Source organism: Aquarana catesbeiana, linkage group LG06, assembly GCF_042186555.1.
Source record: "Aquarana catesbeiana isolate 2022-GZ linkage group LG06, ASM4218655v1, whole genome shotgun sequence".
NCBI lineage: Eukaryota > Metazoa > Chordata > Amphibia > Anura > Ranidae > Aquarana > Aquarana catesbeiana.
Window position 1 is genome coordinate 5,259,227 of NC_133329.1, and position 21,948 is coordinate 5,281,174.

Genomic DNA, 21,948 nt, shown 5'->3' on the forward strand with positions numbered 1-21,948 from the left:
TATCTCCGCCACAATCCATTACTGACCTTTGGCTTGTTACTTGGCTATGCTTCTGCTTGATCCCAACCTGCAACCACTTGTAACCTACCTTTGGCTTGCTCACCTCTTAGTGTTCCTCCTCTGGTAAATACTGGTTAGTGCTTAGATCTCACACCTCAGGTGAAACCGCATCATCCGTTAGGGTGATCTGCTCATGCTGCTGATCAGTGGGAATCTCTCTACTGCTATAGCTACTGCTCTCTGAGCCTGAACCCTGACCATAACACCCCCGGACAGTCACGAGCCAGTCATATGAGCTGTCAAGCCAAGTTTCTGATATTCCCACAGCAGCTCCAGTTCTTCCAATTTATTAGCTAGACTTGTATGGGTGCATATTATTTTCTCCTTGTTTATTCTGACGCTGCATTTGGCTTCTGCCATCCTACTGTATGCACCTCAGTTTTAGGTACTCGAATTACACGACCAATATTGCCCCCAGTAGTACCCTGTGATTATTGCTCACTGCTGGCTATAGTTTCATCTTATTTCTCCCCCACCACCTAGTTTATAATTTCCTCCAACTTTTGGTTATCTTCTCCCCCAATAAAGCTGCCACCCACCCATTTAGGTGGAGTCCGTCTCTGCTATAGACCTGGTAACCAACTAAAAAGTCAGCCCAGTTCTTCAGGAACCCAAAACCCTCCTTCCTGCACCAGTTCCTCGGCCACTTGTTAAGTCTCCTAATCTCCTGCTGCCTCTCGTGTGTGGCTGAAGGTACAGGCAGTATTGTTTGAAAATACCACCTTGGAGGTCCTTTTCTTCAATATAGCTCTAAGTCTCTGAAATCATTTTTTAGGACGCTTCATCTTCCTCTAACTTTGTTCTGTTACCAATATGTACCATGAGAGCTGGGTTGTCCCCCCCCCAGCCCCACCTAACAATCTGTCCAATCTGATCTGTGGTGTGCCGAGCCCGAGTGCCCATTACACATACTGATCATGGTCTTTGTGACAGATTGCCCTACCAGCTCAGGACTGGCCTCTCTAATACTTTTCCGTCTATCTCATCTGTCACCCAGATACCATCTTCTGGGGGCCTGGACCTCCATGTCTTCACTCACCTCCATACTGGTCCCTACCAGCTTTGCAGTGTTGGCAGCTGCATCCTTAGGTTCAGGATCTGGGCTTCTAAGGAAACAACTTGCTCACATTATTCACCCACAGCAGTATTCACCCACAAATGGTTGTTCAAGATTCACATACGTGGTGCACGATGTGCATTGAGTCACAGCACCGTTCTCACTGTAATGAGGATAATCCTGGAAAGATTATGAATATAACTTTACACAATTTGGCGTTCATCTTCCTTCCCGGCTTTATTTTATGCTGTTCTCTAGGTGTTTGGGATCTCCAACGCTCTGATGACACAGCTCCAGGCATGTTCCCCTCCTTCTCCTGCTCACTGATCACACGGCTCCCCAGTAGATATATGCAATACGTTTTGTTCCGAATTAACTTTTTTTTTACGAATTTCAACAAATTCCCCTAATTCGGAAATATCCGAATTAACGAAAACCAGTTTAATGAATTTTTCCGAATATTTATAAATTTGAAAATCCGTAAATTCATAAATCCGTAAATTCGAAAATGTGAAATAATAACTAACTAGTAATAACTAACTATTAAATTATAGGTATTAGAATTTCCGTTCAAATTTGGCTGTTATTGAACGTAACGAATACTAATTTATTCCAAGTTACAAATTACCCGAAAAAACGAATGCCGTATCTAAGCAAATGGAAGGGAACCAATTAATAATAATAAATAACAATACTAGTAAAATGTTTTTATTATTATTGTTATTTATTATTATTATTATTCATTTGTTATGTTCCATTCGTTTAGATATGGCATTTGAACGTAACGAATACGAATTTATCCGAAGTTACGGATTATCCGAAATAACGAATGCTGTATTTAAACTAATGGAACATAACAAATTAATAATAATAAATAACAATAATAATAATAAAAATGTTTTACTATTATTACTATTTATTATGACTCTGTTCCCTTCCATTTGTTTAGATACGGCATTCGTTTTTTTGGATAATTCATAACGTTGGATAAATTCGTATTCATTATGTTCACTAACAGCCAAATTTGAAAGGAAATTCCAATACCTATAATTTAATAGTTATTATTAGTTAGTTATTATTAGTTAGTTAGTTGTTCTTTCGAAAATCTGAAATACATTTGAAAATCTGAAATAATAGCTAACTAATAATTGCTAACTATTAAATTATAGGTATTGGAATTTCCGTTCAAATTTGGCTGTTAGTGAACGTAACAAATACAAATTTATCCAAAGTTACGAATTATCCAAAAAAAACGAATGACGTATCTAAACGAATGGAAGAGAACAAATTAATAATAAATAATAATAATAGTAAAACGTTTTTATTATTATTGTTGTTATTTATTATTATTAATTTGTTATGTTCCATTAGTTTAGATATGGCATTTGAATGCAACAAATGCAAATTTATCCGAAGTTGCGAATTATCCGAAATAACGAATGCCGTATCTAAACAAATGGAACATAACAAATTAATAACAATAAATAACAATAATAATAATAACAATGTTTTACTATTATTATTTATTATGAATCTGTTCCCTTCCATTTGTTTAGATGTGGCATTTGTTATTTCGGATAATTCGTAACTTCGGATAAATTCGTATTCGTTACGTTCACTAACAGCCACATTTGAAAGGAAATTGCAATACCTATCATTTAATAGTTAGTTATTATTAGTTAGTTAATTAGTTATTCTTTCGAAAATATGAAATAAATTAAAAAATCTGAAATAATAACTAACTAATAATAACTAACTATTAAATTATAGGTATTGTAATTTCCGTTTAAATTTGACTGTTAGTGAACGTAACGAATATGAATTTATCCGAATTTACGATTTATCTGAAATAACGAATGCTGCATCTAAACCAATGGAAGGTAACAAATTAATAATAAATAATAAAAATAGTAAAAAGATTTTATTATTATTATTATTGTTATTTATTATTATTAATTTGTTATGTTCCATTCGTTTAGATATGGCATTTGAACGTAACAAATACAAATTTATCCGAAGTTACGAATTATCCGAAATAACGAATGCCGCATCCAAACGATTGGAACGGAACAAATTAATAGTAAATAATAATAATAGTAAAACATTTTTATTATTATTGTTATTGATTATTATTAATTTGTTATGTTCCATTCGTTTAGATACGGCATTTGAATGTAACGAATATGAATTCTTCCGAAGTTAAGAATTATCCAAAATAACGAATGCTGCATCTAAACGAATGGAACGGAACAAATTAACAATAAATAATAATAATAGTAAAATGTTTTTATTATTATTATTATTATTGTTATTTATTATTATTAATTTTTTAATGTTCCATTCGTTTAGATACGGCACTCATTATTTCGGATAATTCTTAACTTCGGATAAATTCGTATTTGTTACGTTCAAATGCCGTATCTAAACGAATTGAGCATAAGAAATTAATAATAATAAATAACAATAATAAAATTTTTTTACTATTATTTATTATTATTTTTGTTCCCTTTCATTTGTTTAGATGTGGCATTAGTTTTTTCGGATAATTTGTAACTTCGGATAAATTCGTATTCGTTACGTTCACTAACAGCCAAATTTGAAAGGAAATTTCAATACCTAAAATGTAATAATTAGTTACTATTAGTTAGTTAGATATTCTTTCAAATTGGGGGATTTTCTTTCTTCTTTTCGAATTTTGGATTTTATGAATTTCCGAACTTATGAATTTTTGATTTTACGAATTCTCGAATTTTCGAAGTTACGAATTTTACGAATTGCGATCATAACAAATGACCTGAAAAATGAAAAAAAAACAAAACAAACAAAAAAAAGACAAATGAAACGAAAACAAACACATTTTTTGGCAGTGTCCTCTCCTGTTTCCCTTCAATGATCCTTTCCACTCGCTCCTGGTTGGTCACCACAGGGTCTCCGGGGTTCCGCTCCCTTTTTCTCCCTGTCACATGTTTCCTTGGCTCTACAAATGGCCCAGGAGAAATCCACTGGAACCACAGCGCTCAACAAAGCAGCCCCTGAACGGTGAGGGTAAAACCAAATGGTTAAAGTGTGATGTCAAAGTAGCAGTATGGAACTTAATCATTTCAAAAAGGAAATGTGATCCCAAAAATCGATATATAGGAAATACACAAATGGAATCTGTTGAGTGGGCAGCCAACGCTATACAAATAAATGCCACACTGACAGGTGGGTGCTGCAGCCACCGCAAATCAGGAGGGGATACTCCATCTAGGATGTACACAAGGGGGAGAGAGAAACAACGGGCACAAGGGCAACCATAGTGTATGCGTAATGAAAAGCAAAAACTTTATTAAAACATAGTAAGATACACTCACAAGAGCAGGTAGGAGACAGGTGGAAGTGACAAGATTCACAACGTGGGGGCTTAGCGTCCGGCCATGAGGAAAGCCAATAGATGACCACCAGAGAGATGGGGGATGGGCGCTAGGTTTTGCTGTATAGAAGCCGGGGCTCATCCGTCCGATTCGGAAAGCGGCTACGATGACAGGGAAAGTCTAGTGATGGCGTCACACAAGGAGCATGCACAGTCAATGAATACATTTCCAGGCGTATCTGCCTCTTCATCAGCATCGGCTGAGCGTGCTCCTCGAGGGACATGGGCACCGGGAGGACGTTTACTGTCATTGCAGGCAGTTTCCGATCAATGGATGAGTCCCGACTTCTATACGGCGACATCCGTCACCCAACACCTTGGCTTTCCTAATCAAGTCCAATCAGTATGATCAAACATAGCTGGACTCAAATGAAGGTGTAGAACCATCTCAAGGATGATCAGAAGAAATGGACAGCACCTGAGTTATATATATGAGTGTCACATCAAAGGGTCTGAATACTTAGGACCATGTGATATTTCAGTTTTTTTTTTTTAATAAATCTGCAAAAAATGTCAACAATTCTGTGTTTTTCTGTCAATATGGGGTGTTGTGTGTACAATATGGGGGGCTGTGTGTACAATATGGGGTGCTGTGTGTACAATATGGGGGGCTGTGTGTACAATATGGGGTGCTGTGTGTACAATATGGGGTGCTGTGTGTACAATATGGAGTGCTGTGTGTACAATATGGGGTGCCGTGTGTACAATATGGGGGGCTGTGTGTACAATATGAGGTGCTGTGTGTACAATATGGGGTGTTGTGTGTACAATATGGGGGGCTGTGTGTATAATATGGGGGGCTGTGTGTACAATATGGAGTGCTGTGTGTACAATATGGGGTGCTGTGTGTACAATATGGGGTGCTGTGTGTACAATATGAGGTGCTGTGTGTACAATATGGGGTGCTGTGTGTACAATATGGGGGTCTGTGTGTACAATATGGGGTGCTGTGTGTACAATATGGGGGTCTGTGTGTACAATATGAGGTGCTGTGTGTACAATATGGGGGTCTGTGTGTACAATATGAGGTGCTGTGTGTACAATATGAGGTGCTGTGTGTACAATATGAGGAAAAAAATGAACTCAAATGATTTTAGCAAATGGCTGCAATATAAGTATGAATTGAATTGGGTTTAATGATACAAAATCGAACAATATGCTTGATTGAACATATAAAAATACAATATAGACAATATAATCTGGGGCCTCTCTTAACCCCCAACATTGATGATACACAAGATTATACAATAAGGCAATAAGGCAATACGGGGTCCAATAGATCACACACACAATAATGCCCCATTGTGGGGCCTCATAGATCCCTATCATAGATACTGGTTGAAACATCCCAAGAGAGATTGACACAGACACCCATAGAACCTATTATCTGAGATAATAAACATAAAGTAGTTGGAATGGGTACGATGAAGTACACGGCATCTGTAGCTCGACGCGTTTCATGGCTGTATCTTCAGGAGCAAAGCACATGAACTGGATCTAGGGTAAAAAAAAAACTATAATTATATTGGTTCCTAAAAAAGTTTTTAGGGCAATACTGATAAATGGAACCAATCGGGTAGATATGAAAAATCCCCCTAAGGGGATTACTTGTGTGTTACTCACAGGGTGTCTGTGTAGTGATGGCGTGGCACTGAAGGTCGCGAATCACCCAGAGAAAGCCATTTCCGGGAGTCGTAGCGGCACGCCAACAGGTGTCGGCCAACGCGGGACAACAATCAAGGTGGGTATAGATCAATGATAGTGGTTGGGAAGATGAGTGGGATCAATCAATAAGGGCCTCTGAAAGATAATATAATAGATGAAGTTGTGTAGATCAAAATTGTGCAAACTGGCCCAAATATATGGTTGGCCGGTAATAATTATTCAACAGTGACTTATTAAGAGCCAAACTACAAGGTTAAAAATAAGAAGTGGAACCATGTCTCATATTTGGTGGACTTGTCCAAAAATTAGACAATATTGGAGAGAAATAATACAGATAAAAGATATAACAAAAGTGGTGGTCCAAAAAGATCCGTGGGAGTGTTTATTCCACTTGATGAAAACTCAAGTCAACCAATATATGGGAACCCTCACTATTGAACGCAGCTAAAAGCCTAATCCCTAGGCATTGGCAGGATCCAGAAAGCCCTACAATAAGGAGCTGGTGTAATAGAGTAGATATTATTTATAACATGGAGTATCTGAGATTTAGTGGGGAAAAGGGATGGGCAGGATTTGAGCAAAAATGGAAGCATACAATGAGGTTTGCAGAAATAGTCGGAGCTTAACCAGGAGAGACGGTAAAGGGTAGGTACATAGTGGATGATAGTTATCTAGGATCCAGAGCGGGGGGGGGGGGGGGGGCTAGAGGTTACTGGTAACTAGTTTTAGATGAAAATGAATTTTTGTGATTAAAAGTATGTTATTAATTTTGTATATGACATAAAGAAAATTCAATAAAAGATATTGAAAAAAATAAATAAGACGTGGGAAAGCTGAACAGGTAATTCATCCAATTGCAGAACAAAACTTAAGTGAAATCAAAACAAAGCTGTGTGGTGACTGTTGAAGGCTGAGACTGCCTCGTTCTAGGATATAGATGGAGGTCCCATGTGATACCAACATCCAGTGTGAAAAAATGACACCCTGGACCCATCCCACATGGCCGACACTGCAGCCCACCACTAACTTCATGGAACCTCACAGAGTTAGAGGAGAGGCGCCGTGGTGCACCGATGACATAAATAAGTAGGTCCCATTTTTGCTGCCAAAGCATCCCTGACCCATCTAGCCATGGACCCCACTAGACCTCTGAAGGTACGCTGTGGTATCCGGCACTAAGCCATCAGCAGCAGATCCCTAAAGTCCTGTAAGTTGGGAGCCCCCCATGGATTGGACTTGTTTTTCCAGCACATCCAACTGGTTCTTGATTGGATTGAGATATGGAGAATGTAGTGACTAAGTTAACACTAACAAATGCCTTTTACAGTATAACTATAATAATACTTACCTTTGTGGCAATTACAATTTTCCAACACTAATGAGGGTGCGTTTTCCTACACCCCAAATGTCACTGGTATAAAACGTAACCTTTATTAAAGTGTTTGTGTTTGTTAACCCAAAAAAAAGTAGAGATTCCGTTCCCTCAAAGCAGATTAAACAGCACAGTGCTTGTTCTGTGTAATCTGCCCCCCTCTAAACTGCAAAAAAAAAAAAGCCTGTTAATAACAAAAGGAAAAGTATGGGACTTTTAAGGTACCAAAAACGCAACACAGATATAGAAAATGTATCAAGATTTTATTAGAAACATTTAAAAATCAACATGTTGTCATCATATATATTCATACGATCCATGGAACAAATGCAGTAGATTCCAATTCTCTACGTGTTTTGCCAAACCACGGCTTCCTCAGGAGAACTTTTGTCAGGAACTGCATATATGATCACTAAGAGTTGAAAATTACATAATTTAGACAAAAATCATAAAGAACAAAACATGATTGAATAATAGCATACATTTACACAATTTTCTTTTTCATATATCTCAGATGTGTATAGGCCTGTACATTATTCCTAGGTCTCCATTACCTGAATGCTGATGAATATCTTAAAATCCAATAAGTATTTGGCTCCAGAATCACAGGGGTAGATAGATATGTACAATTGGTGAAATCACATGTCTATGTCAACCCAGATGGAAATGTTGGATCCTCGTTATACAGGAAACCATCTGCTGGAAACACGACCCTGCATGCTACTAGTTCTCACCCTAAACCTTTGGTCCAAAGTATACCTTACAGCCAATATCTTAGGCTTAAAATAAACTGTAGTCGAGAGGAAGATTTTGTAAATGAGGCAAAGGCCTTACAACGTTGTCTAATGGATAGAGGATATAGTCGTTCTTGCCTCAAAAAAAGCATATCACCGAGCTAAATCCAATAATAGAGACATTTTGATACATACGAAAAAACATAAAGCACAAGACCAAAAAGTTAGGTTAATAACTCTCTATGCAGGACAACACAACAAGGTTCACCACATCATCCAAAAATACTGGCATTTGTTAGTTACGGATGAAGTGGTGTCCAAGTATGTGAATTCCCACCCCCAGATCACCTATAAAAGATTGCAATCACTGAGAGACCAACTAGTTCACAGTCATCTCATAACAAGCCAACTCCCGGAAAGGTTCTGGGGATGCTGGGTATTTATTCATAGCCTATCGACAGTCAGGGAGAAGAAATGGCGCAGGCAGAGATTATTGTAGCAATTTATTCAGCAACCTCTGAAGTTTTAGTAGTCAGTTCCAATGTCTGGTGATTAGATATATTAGATGGGATGGAGCCAGTGAAGCCGGGGAACATTTAATAACTCATCTAGGAATCCTGCAAGCTTTTTGTTGCCTACATTACTCAATTATTCTAGAGGTCATTTTCTGAAGGCAGTTCTTTTATTGCCATGGTTCATACAATCGGTTTTACACAATTTGGATATTTTTGCACCTCTAGTTCTAGCTTTGTGATTTGCATGGAAAATCCCCCCTTTTCTTTGGTTGCAGTGTGAGGGCCCTGTAGAGGTTTTTTGTCTTTGTCTCTCTGATGAGGAGGGACAGGTGTGAGTTTGCAGAGCAGAGCTCTCCTCACCTGTGATCATTACTGAAAATCAACACCAACACTTCTCCAATCTAAAGCCTCATACACACGATCCGATTGTTGTCAGACAGCGTGTCAGACTTTTGTCCGAAGGGCTTGTGCCAGGAACTTGTCTTGCATACAAGCGGTACACAATTCTCGACCAACAAACACAAACATAGTGGCGTACTACATGGAATTTCAGCTCTTGAGTGCCACCCTTTGGGCACCTTCTGGTAATGTCATGTTTGGTGAGCATTGATTCTGAGCATGCGTGTTTGTACTTTGGACTTTTGTGTGACGGACTTGTGTACACACGATACAAAAATCTGACAACAGACCGTTGTCTGCCCGAAAATTTACTAGTCTGCTAACCAACATTTGTTGGCCGAAAGTTGGAATGTCTGATGGAGTGTACTAACAGTCGGATTTTAGGCAAACAGCCCGTCATCACACAATTCCCTGCCAAAAATCCGATCGTGTGTACGAGGCTTAAGTCTCCCTTGAAGTAAAAAACACACACAGGTTACGTTTTATACCAGTGGTGTTTAGTGCGTAGGGAAACACACTCTCATTAGTGTTGGAAAATATCAAGTTAACAAGTCAAACTTGTTGTTGTGTTCCTTAAACCATTATTGAACCATTTTTGCCATGTGGCAGGGCACATTATCCTGCTGAAAGAGGCCACAGCCATCAGTGAATACCGTTTCCATGAAGGGGTGTATTTTGGAAACCAACAATGTTTAGGTAGGTGGTCTGTGTCAAGTAACAGCCACATGAATGGCAGGACCCAAGGCTTCCCAGCAGAACATTACCCAAAGCATCACACTGCCTCCGACAGCTTGCCTTCTTCCCATACTGGATTCTGGTTCCATCTCTTCACCACGGACCCGGCCATCCTCATGAGGTAACAGAAAATGTGATTCATCAGACCAGGCCACCTTCTCTCATTGCTCCATGCTCCATCTCTGATGCTCACATGCCCATTGTAGGCACTTTTGGCTGTGGACATGGGTCAGCATGGACACCCTGACCGGTCTAATAGGGCGTACACACGGTCGGACTTTGTTCGGACATTTCGACAACAAAATCCTAGGATTTTTTCAGACGAATGTTGGCTCAAACTTGTCTTGCATACACACGGTCACACAAAGTTGTCGGAAAATCCAATCATTCTGAACGCGGTGACGTAAAACACGTATGTTGGGGCTCTAAACGGGGCAGTGGCCAATAGATTTCATCTCTTTATTTATTCTGAGCATGCGTGGCACTTTGTCCATCGGATTTGTGTACACACGATCGGAATTTCCGACAACGGATTTTGTTGTCGGAAAATTTTATCTCCTGCTCTCCAACTTTGTGTGTCGGAAAATCCGATGGAAAATGTGTGATGGAGCCCACACACGGTCGGAATTTCCGACAACATGCTCCGATCGGGACATTTTCCATCGGAAAATCCGACCGTGTGTATGGGGCATAAGGCTATACAGCCCCATACACAACAACAAACTGCGATGAACATTTTTTTCTGTTTTCAAAAACATTAACTTAGAGGACAACATGTTCTACACTTGATCTTAGCCAAAAGGCCGAGAAGCGATAGAGGACAACATGTTCACTTGCTGCCTAATATATCCCACCCACTGTCAGATGTCATGCCTAATATATTCCACCCACTGTCAGATGTCATGCCTAATATATCCCACCCACTGTCAGATGTCATGCCTAATATATCCCACCCACTGTCAGATGCTGTAATCAATGTTAATTACTTTACCTGTCAGTGGTGATAGGGATATGGCTGGTCAGAGTATATAGTTTATATACCTCACTAAGGGTAACTTTTGTATTCATTTTTTTAATTATTGTCTTTCTCTTTAGGATTTATGCTTGAGGGTTCTTAAAAGTATCTGCCTTTCTGACTTCTGAAGAAGATGTGGGTCCTCTGTCCTTATTATATGCTATATCAGAATGTTGCTACTTCTATGATTGCTGCAAACACCTTACTAATCTTCTCCTAGACACAAACTTCGGAATGTGAAACAAGATTTCAAAGTGTGATTGTGTTGTCTTGCAGCCAGCTCTGATTGGTCGGTGTCGTTATTGGAGCTTATTACAATCAGTTAACGTTTGCTACAAATTTACAAGGTTTTTTTTTTTAACCTTAATGTTCCAATGAGGCGGCCCGGGTTCTGGAACCAAGCTGGAATGGCTGCTGTAACATCAGGTGAAGATGGTGGGCAGTAACGCGTTTCGGAGAATGCATGGCTCCTTCTTCAGACAGGTCTGATGAAGGAACCCTGATGAAGGAGCCCTGCATGCTCCGAAATGCGTGACCGCTCACCACCTTCACCAGATGTTACAGTGGCCGTTCCAGCTTGGTTCCAGAACCCGGTCCATCTCATCACATTTTAACCTCCTCGCCAATCCATGTCACCAGGGACTCTGACAGCTGCAGGACGTCTCTCTCTCTCTCCCCCTCTCAATCCATCATCAAAAGACAGGCAGAGTTCAAAGAATGAAAGCAGAGAATAGCAATTATACCATGGGAAGATGGTTGCTCCATCCCTGATACACTAGACAAAATATATCTCCCATGGGACTTTGTTGCAACAATAGAAATCACACAATTACAAATTGGTGTTCAAAAAGTAGAACAACTTTTATTGAACAACAGGTTTAAAATTGTCTGGTCTAGAAACTTCACGTCCTGATCTTATACCACTTCTACAATATACATACTCTGCAGGGATACGTGAAATTATTAAAATAAATTGCATATCCACCAATTCAACCCAACATGTTTCAACTTATAGAAAGTCTTCATCAGGGGATAAGGAAGTGGAAGCAATCAAAGATATGAACGGGAGTGAATGTCCAGACTGACAGGTATGTATACTGTAGGAATGGTATAAGATCAGAACGTGACGTGTCTAGACCAGCCAATTTTAAAATTATTGCTCAATAAAAGTTTTTCTACTTTTGTTACACCAATTTGTAATTGTGTAATTTCTATTGCTGCAACAAATTCCCATGGGAGTTCAGAGAATAGTCCAATATCTGATCCAAGGTCATCAACAAGGGATTTCACAAAGCATGAGAAAGCAGGCTTGGCTGGCTTACATCGGGTTTGGGCTCCACCCAGAGGCTGGCCACATCAATCACCTTGCAGGTGGACAGACAGGGATGCATTATAGCCAAAACCAGGATGCTGGAACGAGACCAGCGGAAGTCAAACAGTTTACACGCTCCTCATGTTTTCTTTATAGTCAAGGGTAATTATATGCTTTTTTTGATTGTTACAGCAAAAAAAACACTATACTAGTAAAATGTAACTTTTTTGTTTATCCTTGTGTTTTGTTATCTTTTAAAATAAAGATAAAAGGAAATAAATAAATGTAGTTAATCCATAGACAGGTGTGTTTGTCTTAGCTTCTGCACTTCATCACCACATATAGAATTACAGCCGCTCAGCTCAGGGCTCTCTGTATATCGTATTTGAATTCAGTCATTGGATCTCTCCAGCTCAGTGTTCAATGATTTGCATTCATTCAAACTGAGTGCATTGAAAGTAATTATTTTTAAAACAGTGATGACATTATTGATAATGGTTGCCAGTGAGCTTTGACATCTGTACGTGATGGGTGGATTCTTCGGGAGTAATTTACATGGACAATGAAGAGTAGATAAGATGAGGATCTATGAGACGAGTAGAACATTTCTCTGAAGGGAGACACAACTAATAACACTCGTTCACACAAAATCCTGAGACACTTTGAGGACACTAGAGCTTGGGTTTTGTCAGGAGACAATGACTACCCTGGATTTTGTGGTTTGCCTCATTGTCCTCGCATTGGAGGTCATCTTTGGGTTGTGTTCTAATGCCTTCATAATATTTTTCCTCATCTTTTTTGGCTTTAAAGGGACAAATATCGCACCATGCAACTATCTCCTTATTGCTTTGAATGTTTCCACCATGTGCTACACAATTTCACTGTCTGTAAACCTTCTGATGTACGTGTTTTGGCCATCATTCAATGAAACTTACGCCTCAAGTGCCCTAACCGATCTGACTATTATGAGCGTTATCTCCAGCTCCTGGCTCACTGCTGCTCTATGCTATTTCTATTTTATAAAAATCCTTCAGTTCCAGTCCAGATTCCTCTCATGGATGAAGATGAAGATTGACAGAATGATACCCTTGTTGATATTATTTGTGGAAATTTTTTCTCTGTTGGAGAGTTTCATGGCAGCATATATTTTCAGTCAGAGCTTTCCCAAAAACTCAACCATCGCTGCAACTGACATGACCTCAGAATATCAAAAAATTAGACTGAAATTCACGAATGTTATTCTGGTGATGACTTTCCCACCATTCCTGATTGCTATATTGACAACGGCTGCCAGTGCCGTGTCTCTGAAGCTCCACAGTCATCGTATGAATGCAAACATGGGTCAAACCAATGGCAAAGACTACCAAAGTGCAGTTCAGACCATGGCTTGTCTAGTTGTTCTTTATGCCTCAATGGGCCTTGTCATGATTTTATTAGGGCAAGAATTATTTGCAGATCAATCCTGGGGGTACTGGATATGTGTGATGATCATTTTTTCCTTTCCAATGGTCCAATCCGGTCTCCTTATTAATGGTAATCCCAAACTCAGAGAACCTTGGAGAAAAATGTTCACCTCTTTTTTAAAAATGTTGCACCAATGAAACAAAAAAAATAATTTCTCATACATGTATGCTTCCCCCCCCCCCCCCCCCACCATATGCTTTGATTGGAATCTTGAACACTCTCTTCTCTCCTGTGTCCCACAATAAATACTTAGGGGCCCCCACTCAGATTGACAGGGTCCGGTGTATTGGTTGCTGCTGTCTAGTGAGGGTGCAGGCTGGGTAAAGGTCTGTTCAGACCCAAATCATGCTGTAGAAATAGGAAGCGGTAGCCCCGCCACCGCACACCTTGCCCGGCCCGAGTGGCTAGCAGGTAAAAGTAGCCTCAGCTCGATTCATCCAGGCCACTCCCACAACATGTTTATTCCAACCAGGCCATGCCCCAAAATGTTTCACCCCCCCACCCCTGGGGCAAAACATGTTGGAAGCGTGACCTGCAGGAATCAAGCTGAGGATGTTTTGCCTGCTGACCACTCAGCTGGGCGAGGTGTACAGGAAGGGAAGGAATAACACAGCCTGTCAATAGACAAATGTTGGGATAAATACAAAGGTACATCACTACCTTAAAAAAAAGTATGGCTTTCTGAAAAAAAAAATATGTATACTTACCTAGGTGGATACAGCATCAATCTGATGTTGCATCTGTCCCCTGCTGGCTCTGCAGTGAGAACTGAGCAATCAAACACCACTGATCGCTTAGTTTTCCCCCTAGCTCTGAACAGGGAGCCGGGACTGTCAGTCATTGGCTCTATACTCTGCCCCTCCAATGCTCACCGAAGCCCTGGGCTGTGGAGGGGGTGAGAGGGAATGCCTCAGGCTCTCAGAAAATTTCAGAGAGGCTGAGCCCAGTGCTGATCCAGGCTGCTGGTTGGATCTCGACCATTTGGTGGGGATCTTTCCATAGCCTGGACCAACTCTGTGACGTCAACCGACAGCAGGCTTCAGCCCGCTGTCGGCTAAAAAATGGGTCACAGGGGTGTAGAATGAATTGCACTTCTGTGATCCATAGGAGAAGTATAGCCAAAAAAAGCTTTGGTTATAATCTCCTTTAATTGTATAGTTGGAGTTATTCAACCATATAGACCATAGGCTATGAAATTTAGAGGTGGTTCGATTTTTAATCGCCAGTATGTTTTGTATTTTTCATCGGTGGTTTAGTGTGGCCAAAGTATCTCTGAAAAAAGTTTTTTTTTGCTGTATTGCAAAGTTTGGTAACACAGAGTTTTAATTACTAAACGGTACTCCTAGGTATAATATCCACCCTATACTTAGTTGACAACCACTGCGCCTCAGAAAGTCAACCTTGATGATGGTTATCACCTAACACAGAGTTTTGCCACAAAAAAAAAAAAGATCATTGATTACAACTCTAGTGTGCGGTGGAAATTTAGCAATGTAGAGGATCAGGAGCTATTGTAGAGCCTAAGAGGTCAGAGGCTTTAGAAAATATAGAAAATATACCATATTACCACAAGTATTGGGACGCCTGCCTTCACACGCACATGAACTTTAATGGCATCCCAGTCTTAGTCCGTAGGGTTTAATATTGAGTTGGCCCACCCTTTTCAGCTATAACAGCTTCAACTCTTCTGGGAAGCCTATCCACAAGGTTTAGGAGGGTGTCTATGGGAATGTTTGACCATTCTTCCAGAAGAGCATTTGTGAGGTCAGGCACTGATGTTGGGTGAGAAGGCCTGGCTCGCAGTCTCCACTCTAATTCATCCCAAAGGTGTTCTATCGGGTTGAGGTTAGGTCTCTGTGCAGGCCAATCATGTTCCTCCACCCCAAACTCTCTCATCCACATCTTTATGGACCTTGCTTTTTCCACTGGTGCACAGTCCTGTTGGAAAAGGAGGGGGCCATCCCCAAACTATTCCCACAATTTTGGAAGCATAATATTGTCCAAAATATCTTGGTATGCTGACACCTTAGGAGTTCCCTTCGCTGGAACTAAGGGGCCAAACCCAACCCCTTAAAAAACAACCCCCAACCATAATCCCACCTCCACCAAAAGACTTGGAGGGGTGGCCCAATACTTCTGGCAATATAGTGTGGATTAGCAAGTTTGGGATGCAGGAACTTGACTGGCCTGCACAGAGTCCTGACCTCAACCTGATAGAACACCTTTGGGATGAATTAGAGCGAAGAATGCGAGCCAGGCCTTCTCATTCAACATCAGTGCCTGACATAGACACACTCCTAAACCTTGTGGACAGCCTTCCCAGAAGAGCTTAGGCTGTTATAAAGGGTGGGCCAACTTAATATTGAACCCTTCGGGCTAAGATTTTGATGCCATTAAAGTTCACATATACAAGTTCACAATACTTTTGACAATATAGTGTATTTTGTTACAAAAGGATCGAATGGATTTACAATGCAATGATACATGGTGAAGTGATCCAAGAAGCAATATGGGAAGGATGAAATTTGAAAAGCCTGTAGGGGTAAGATACCAGCGATGAACTATTTTTTGTAGTAGTTCCCGGGTGGTTTTGTGAGGAAGTGTAGGTGATAGGTAGGGCCTTTTGCCTTATTGCTTCAGAGAAAGTAACCCCGTTTTTTCAGATTCTTTTTTTTTGTTGTTGTCCTACATCAAGTTTATTTTAATGTCACATTTACAAGTATGATCCCAGTTAGCAGTAACGGTGGAGCTGAAGAGTGTTGGGTCTTCTCCAGGCAGCACAACGAGAGCCACCAATGGTAGGATGGAACTTGTGACCTTTGCCAAGACCACAACTTTTTTTTTTTGCTAGCGGATGTCAGCCCACACATCTCCCTGCATTTGTGCACAGCTTTTGTGATCCATTGGGTGTCTGGATTGCGCCTGATGGCCTTGTAGAAAGTGTCAATGAGGATGATCTCAAAGAACTTTTAAGTGGAGTCTTCACCAACCCTGTAGGAGTAAGGGACTCTCAGCCCCCCACAGTGACGGCCAGGACCCTCCTCAGCAACAGACTGCAGGCTGCAAGCTAACTTGATCTGGTTAACACCATGGTGCACAGGTTTACCATAGGTTGCACCCTTGGGCACAGGGCGCTTACGTCCACCACGGCAAACTCTGACACAGTAGATGACATACCCTTGCTTGGCCTTGTGGTCTATGAGCTTTGTCTGGATGAGTGGGACGTGGTGCGTGATGGAGAGAAGACAGTTGGCGATATGGCCAGCAATGGACACCCAGGAGAAATCGATTCACATCTGACTGCTTCTTCCTCCATAGCTCTTGCATCGACTTGTAGTCACCCATGCTGGCTTATGCTAATAGCTCAGCAGCCGGAAAGGAAGGTTTTTTTTTCCGATTCTTAAATGATAAAAGATGAGTTGTGCAGATAGAATATCTTCTCAATGAGTTATGCTGAATACCTCTGGATGAACCCACCAACAAAGAAAAATAAAAGCCCCTGAGAAGTTGAAAGTGTATAAACAGGGCTCTCTTTTTCCAGTCTAATGAGCAATGGGTCACATGTGTCCGTAAACAGACAACACCAGAATAAAAAGACAACTCATTGTAAACTCAAACTGTTTTATGTTTGCGAGACGTTAACAAACGAACCAGTTTTATTATTACGGGAAAACAACGTTTAATATTTGATCTGAAGAAGATTTGCGTTCTCTTTTCTTATGTTTTGCTGTTTCAGGAATGTTACTACCAGGCCTTTTTTTCAGCTGGAACTTGGTGGAACTCAATTCCACCACCTCTGGCTCAGGCCCCCTTCTCTCTGCTCACCACCATCAGCTGTAAACACAGGAGTCCAGCTTCTGTGTTTACAAGTGACAGCTTGTCTCCCAACAGCTCCCACAGATCTGTTGTCCTGAGCAGCTCCCACTGAGAGCAGGATGGGGACAAGGGAGATGCAGGGGTTTAGGGTGCAGTGCGAATGCCGACACCCCCACTGGATGATCTCTGCAAGTGAGAAAGATGGGGGGAACTACAGCGTGAGGGAAGGTACTAGAGCCGGCTGGGTGCTTCAGCTTAACACAGCAGCAAAAGTTGGACATGTGGAAAATGGTGGCTCTTTTAAGAAGGGGGAAGAGCTGAAGAGGGGTGAAAGTGAGATGTGGACAGGGATGCAGAGGTAAGCAGCTGTGGAAGAAGGCTGCACTCCGTGTAGCGCACCCCTTAACTCTACACTATGTACACGTCGGAAACTCTGCGCTTAGTGCAACCCTAAACTCTGCACTCTGTACATAATGCATTTCTGGTATTTAATGCTCCTTTAAGACCCTCCCATTGTGAAATTTGACCACTCCCACTATTTGATGGAGGGTAAGGGTTGGGGAAAGGGAGATTTTTTTTTGGGGGGGGGGGTTGTGCTCGAGTTCCTGCACCTATTTTCTGAGAAAAAAGCCCTGGTTGCTACTTATGTGATTGCTGTAAACTTCCAACTAATCTTCTCCCAGACACAAACTTTGAAACGTGACTTTGAAAAGTGTGATTGTGTTGTCTTGCAGTCAACCATGATTGGATGATTGGTCAGGTCAGTGTGGTTATTGAAGTTTACTGCAATCAGTGAACTTTGCTACAATTTTACAAGGTTTCTTGAACCTGAATTTACCAATTTTTATCTTTTAACGTTGATAAAACAAAAGGAAATAAATAAATGTAGTTACTCCATGGACAGGTGTGTTTGTCTTAGCTTCTGCATTTCATCGCCACATATAGAATTACAGTAGTTTAGCTCAGCGCTCAGTGTATTTGAATTCAGTCATTGGATCTCTCCAGCTCAGTGTTCAGAGATTTGCATTTTTTTCAAACTCAGTCTATTGAAAGTAATTATTTTTAAAACAGTGATGACATTAATGATAATTGCTGCCAGTGAGCTTTGACATCTGTTCTTGATGGGTGGATTCTTCGGGAGTAATTTACATGGACAATGAAGAGTAGATAAGATGACGATCTATGAGTCGAGTAGAACATTTCTCTGAAGGAGGCACAATTAAGAACACTCGTTCACACAAAATCCTGAGACACCTCGAGGACACTAGAGCTCGTGTTTTATCAGAAGACAATGAACATCCTGGGTTCTGTGGTTTGCCTCGGTGTCATGGCTTTGGAGGCCTTCATTGGCTTGTGTTCTAATGCCTTTATCATATTTTCTCTCACCTTTTCTGGCTTTGAAGGGACAAATATTGCTCCGTGCAACTATATCCTTATTGCTTTAAATGTTTCCACCATGTGCTACACAATTTCAATATCAGTAAACCTTCTGTTAGACACATTTTGGCTATCATTCAATACAAGTCTCATCCCAAGTGTTTTAAACTATTTGACTTTAAGCAGCATCACCTCCAGCTTCTGGCTCGCTGCCATTCTGTGCTTCTTCTATTTTATAAAAATTCTTCAGTTCCAGTCCAGATTCCTCTCATGGATGAAGATGAAGATTGACAGAATGATACCTTTGTTGATAATAATTGTGGAAATTGTTTCTCTGGTGGAGAGTTTCACAGCAGCATATATTTTAAGTCAGGAATTACACAAGAACTCAACCATCGCTGCAACCGAGGTGACCTCGTTTTATCAAGAACTGAGATTGAAATTCATGAATGTTGTCCTGGCGGTGGCTTCCCCACCATTGCTGATTGCTATATCGACAACGGCTGCCAGTGCCGTATCTCTGAAGCTCCATAGTCATCGTATGAAAGCAAACATGGGTCACACCAATGGGAAAGACTACCAAAGTGTAGTTCAGACCATGGCTTGTCTCCTAGTTTTCTACACCTTGATTGGCCTTTTCATAATTTTATCTGGGCGGCAACTAGCTACAGATGAAACCTGGGTGTACTGGATATGTTTGGTGATACTTTTTTCTTTTTCAATGGTCCAATCTGGGCTCCTTATTAATGGTAATCCCAAACTCAAAGAAGCTTGGAGAAAAATGTTCAACTTTTTTAAAACATTGCACAAATGAAAAAAATATAAATATTCTCCTACATTGTATGCTTCTCCCCCTCCAACCACATGCTTTGATTGGAAACTTGAACACTCTCTTCTCTCCTGTGACCCATGATAAATATTTAAGGGCCCCTGCTCAGGTTGGCAGGGTCCAGCGAATTGGATGCCGCTGACTAGTGAAGGTGCAAGCTGGGGAAAGATTTTTCCAGACCCAAAGAATGCTGTAGAAATAGGAAGAGGCAGCCCGGCCACCACACACCTCACCCAGACCAAATGGTAAGGAAGAGCTCTAGCCCCCCCCACCAAAAAATTTTAAGTCAGCAGCTACAAATACTGTAGCTGCTGACTTTTAATATTAGGACACTTACCTATCTAGGGATCCCGTGATATCGGCACCCCAGACGATTTTTCAATCGGCTGTTGGGTGCTGCCCGCCACCATTCGTTCTAAGGGAAACCAGCAGTGAGGCCTTGTGGCTTCACAGCTGGTTCCCTACTGCGAGTTGCTTGTTGTGAATGGCCTGGTGGAGGGGGAAGAAGGAGGAGGAGGCCCGAACTTCCGAGGGACCTCGCCGCTGCAAGACCTCCCGGTAGTGGGGAGGAGTACCTGTCAAAAACAGGTACCGGCTCCCCCCCCGAAAGGTGTCAAAAATGGCACCAGAGGGGGGGGGGCATGTAGCAAACAAACCTTTTGGGTGGAGTTCCATTTAAGCAGGTAAAAGCAGCTTCAGCTCGACTCATCAAGGCCACGCTCCAAACATGTTTCGTCCCACCAGGCCATGCCCCCAAAATGTTTTACCCTAGCCCCCGAGGGGGAAAACATATTGGGGCATGGCCTGGATGAATCAAGCTGAGGCTGCTTTTACCTGCTAACAGCTCGGCTGGGCAAGGTGTGCAGTTGCTGGGCTATATCTTCTTATTTATACAGTCTTCTCTCCTGCCTGAAATGTGATGGGTAATCTAAACCTCATCATGAACAATGCAGGAGCATTCATTACCGCTGGTCCTTCATTGTATGTGATGAAGTCAGCAAGAGGGAGATAGGCAAGAGGGGAGACATTGCAGGTAATATTTATAGTGCTGTTGTATATTTTAGGAATTACTTACATTTATAGATCTTCTTATAACCTTGAGATTTTATTGTGTAACTAATCTAAAGACATCATATTGTTACTTGTAAACTCCATATAAACCTTTTACATGTATCTGAAAGATGAGGTCCCTCTAGTTTAGGACTTATGTATGTGTATGTGTAAGACCTTTCATAACCGTTTTATGTGACTATATAAATCAAGAAGTCCCCGGCTTATTGTCATGGCTCTCCCAATTTTTACTTTCAATATTTGCTTATTAAGGATTTAAACAATACAGGTACAGAGGAACAGCGGGGAAGACAAGTATATGCAATAAGTACAAAATAGCTACCGGAATAATCCAGAAATCCAGTGCCAGAAATAACTTGTCTCTAGCATTAACCACTTCAGCTCTGGAAGATTTACCCGCCCTTCCCGACCAGGCCATTTTTTGTGATACGGCACTGCGTTACTTTGACTGACAATTGCTCGGTCGTGTGACGCTGTACACAAAAAAAAAATCCTTTTTTCCCCACGCATAGAGCTTTCTTTTTGTGGTGTTTGATTACCTCTGCGGTTTTTATTTTTTGCGCTATTAACAAACATACAAAAAAAAAAAACGACGATTTTGAAAAAAAAAAAAAAACAATATTTTTTACTTTCTGCTATAAAACATATCCAAAAATTGTGTAAAAAAATCTAATTTCTTCATAAATTTAGGTAAAAATGTATTTTGTCACATATCTTTGGTTAAAAAAAAAAATCTCAATAAGTGTATATTGATTGGTTTGCGCAAAAGTTATATCGTCTACAAACGATGGGATATATTTATGGAATTTTTATTTATTTATTTATTTTATACCAGTAATGGAGGCAATCAGCGACTTATAGCGGGACTGCGTTATTGCGATGGACAAATCAGACACTAACTGATACTTTTGACACTTTTTTGGGGATCAGTAACACTAATACAGTGATCAAGGCTAAAAATATGCACTGTCACTGTACTAATGGCACTGGCTGTGAATGGGGTTAACATCAGGGGAGATTAAAGGGTTAACTGTGTTCCTAGCCAGTGTTTGTGTACTGTGTGCAAGAAAGGGGCCATCCACAAACTGTCCCCACAAAGTTGGGAGCGTGAAATT

General features: G+C 40.8%; 1 protein-coding gene and 2 pseudogenes across 1 annotated transcript; 1 reads left to right on the plus strand and 2 right to left on the minus strand.

Moving 5' to 3' along the window:
• Window positions 1-10,585: 10,585 nt before the first annotated feature.
• Window positions 10,586-10,764, minus strand: LOC141101851 (U2 spliceosomal RNA; annotated as a pseudogene).
• A 5,707-nt stretch (window positions 10,765-16,471) lies between these two features.
• LOC141147422 (large ribosomal subunit protein eL15-like) lies at window positions 16,472-17,085 on the minus strand (annotated as a pseudogene).
• Window positions 17,086-18,883: 1,798 nt separating this feature from the next.
• On the plus strand, window positions 18,884-19,747 carry LOC141147423 (taste receptor type 2 member 9-like). Its single transcript, XM_073634658.1, has one exon. The coding sequence runs from the start codon at window positions 18,884-18,886 to the stop codon at window positions 19,745-19,747; it is 864 nt and encodes a 287-aa protein (XP_073490759.1).
• The last annotated feature ends 2,201 nt before the right edge of the window (window positions 19,748-21,948 follow it).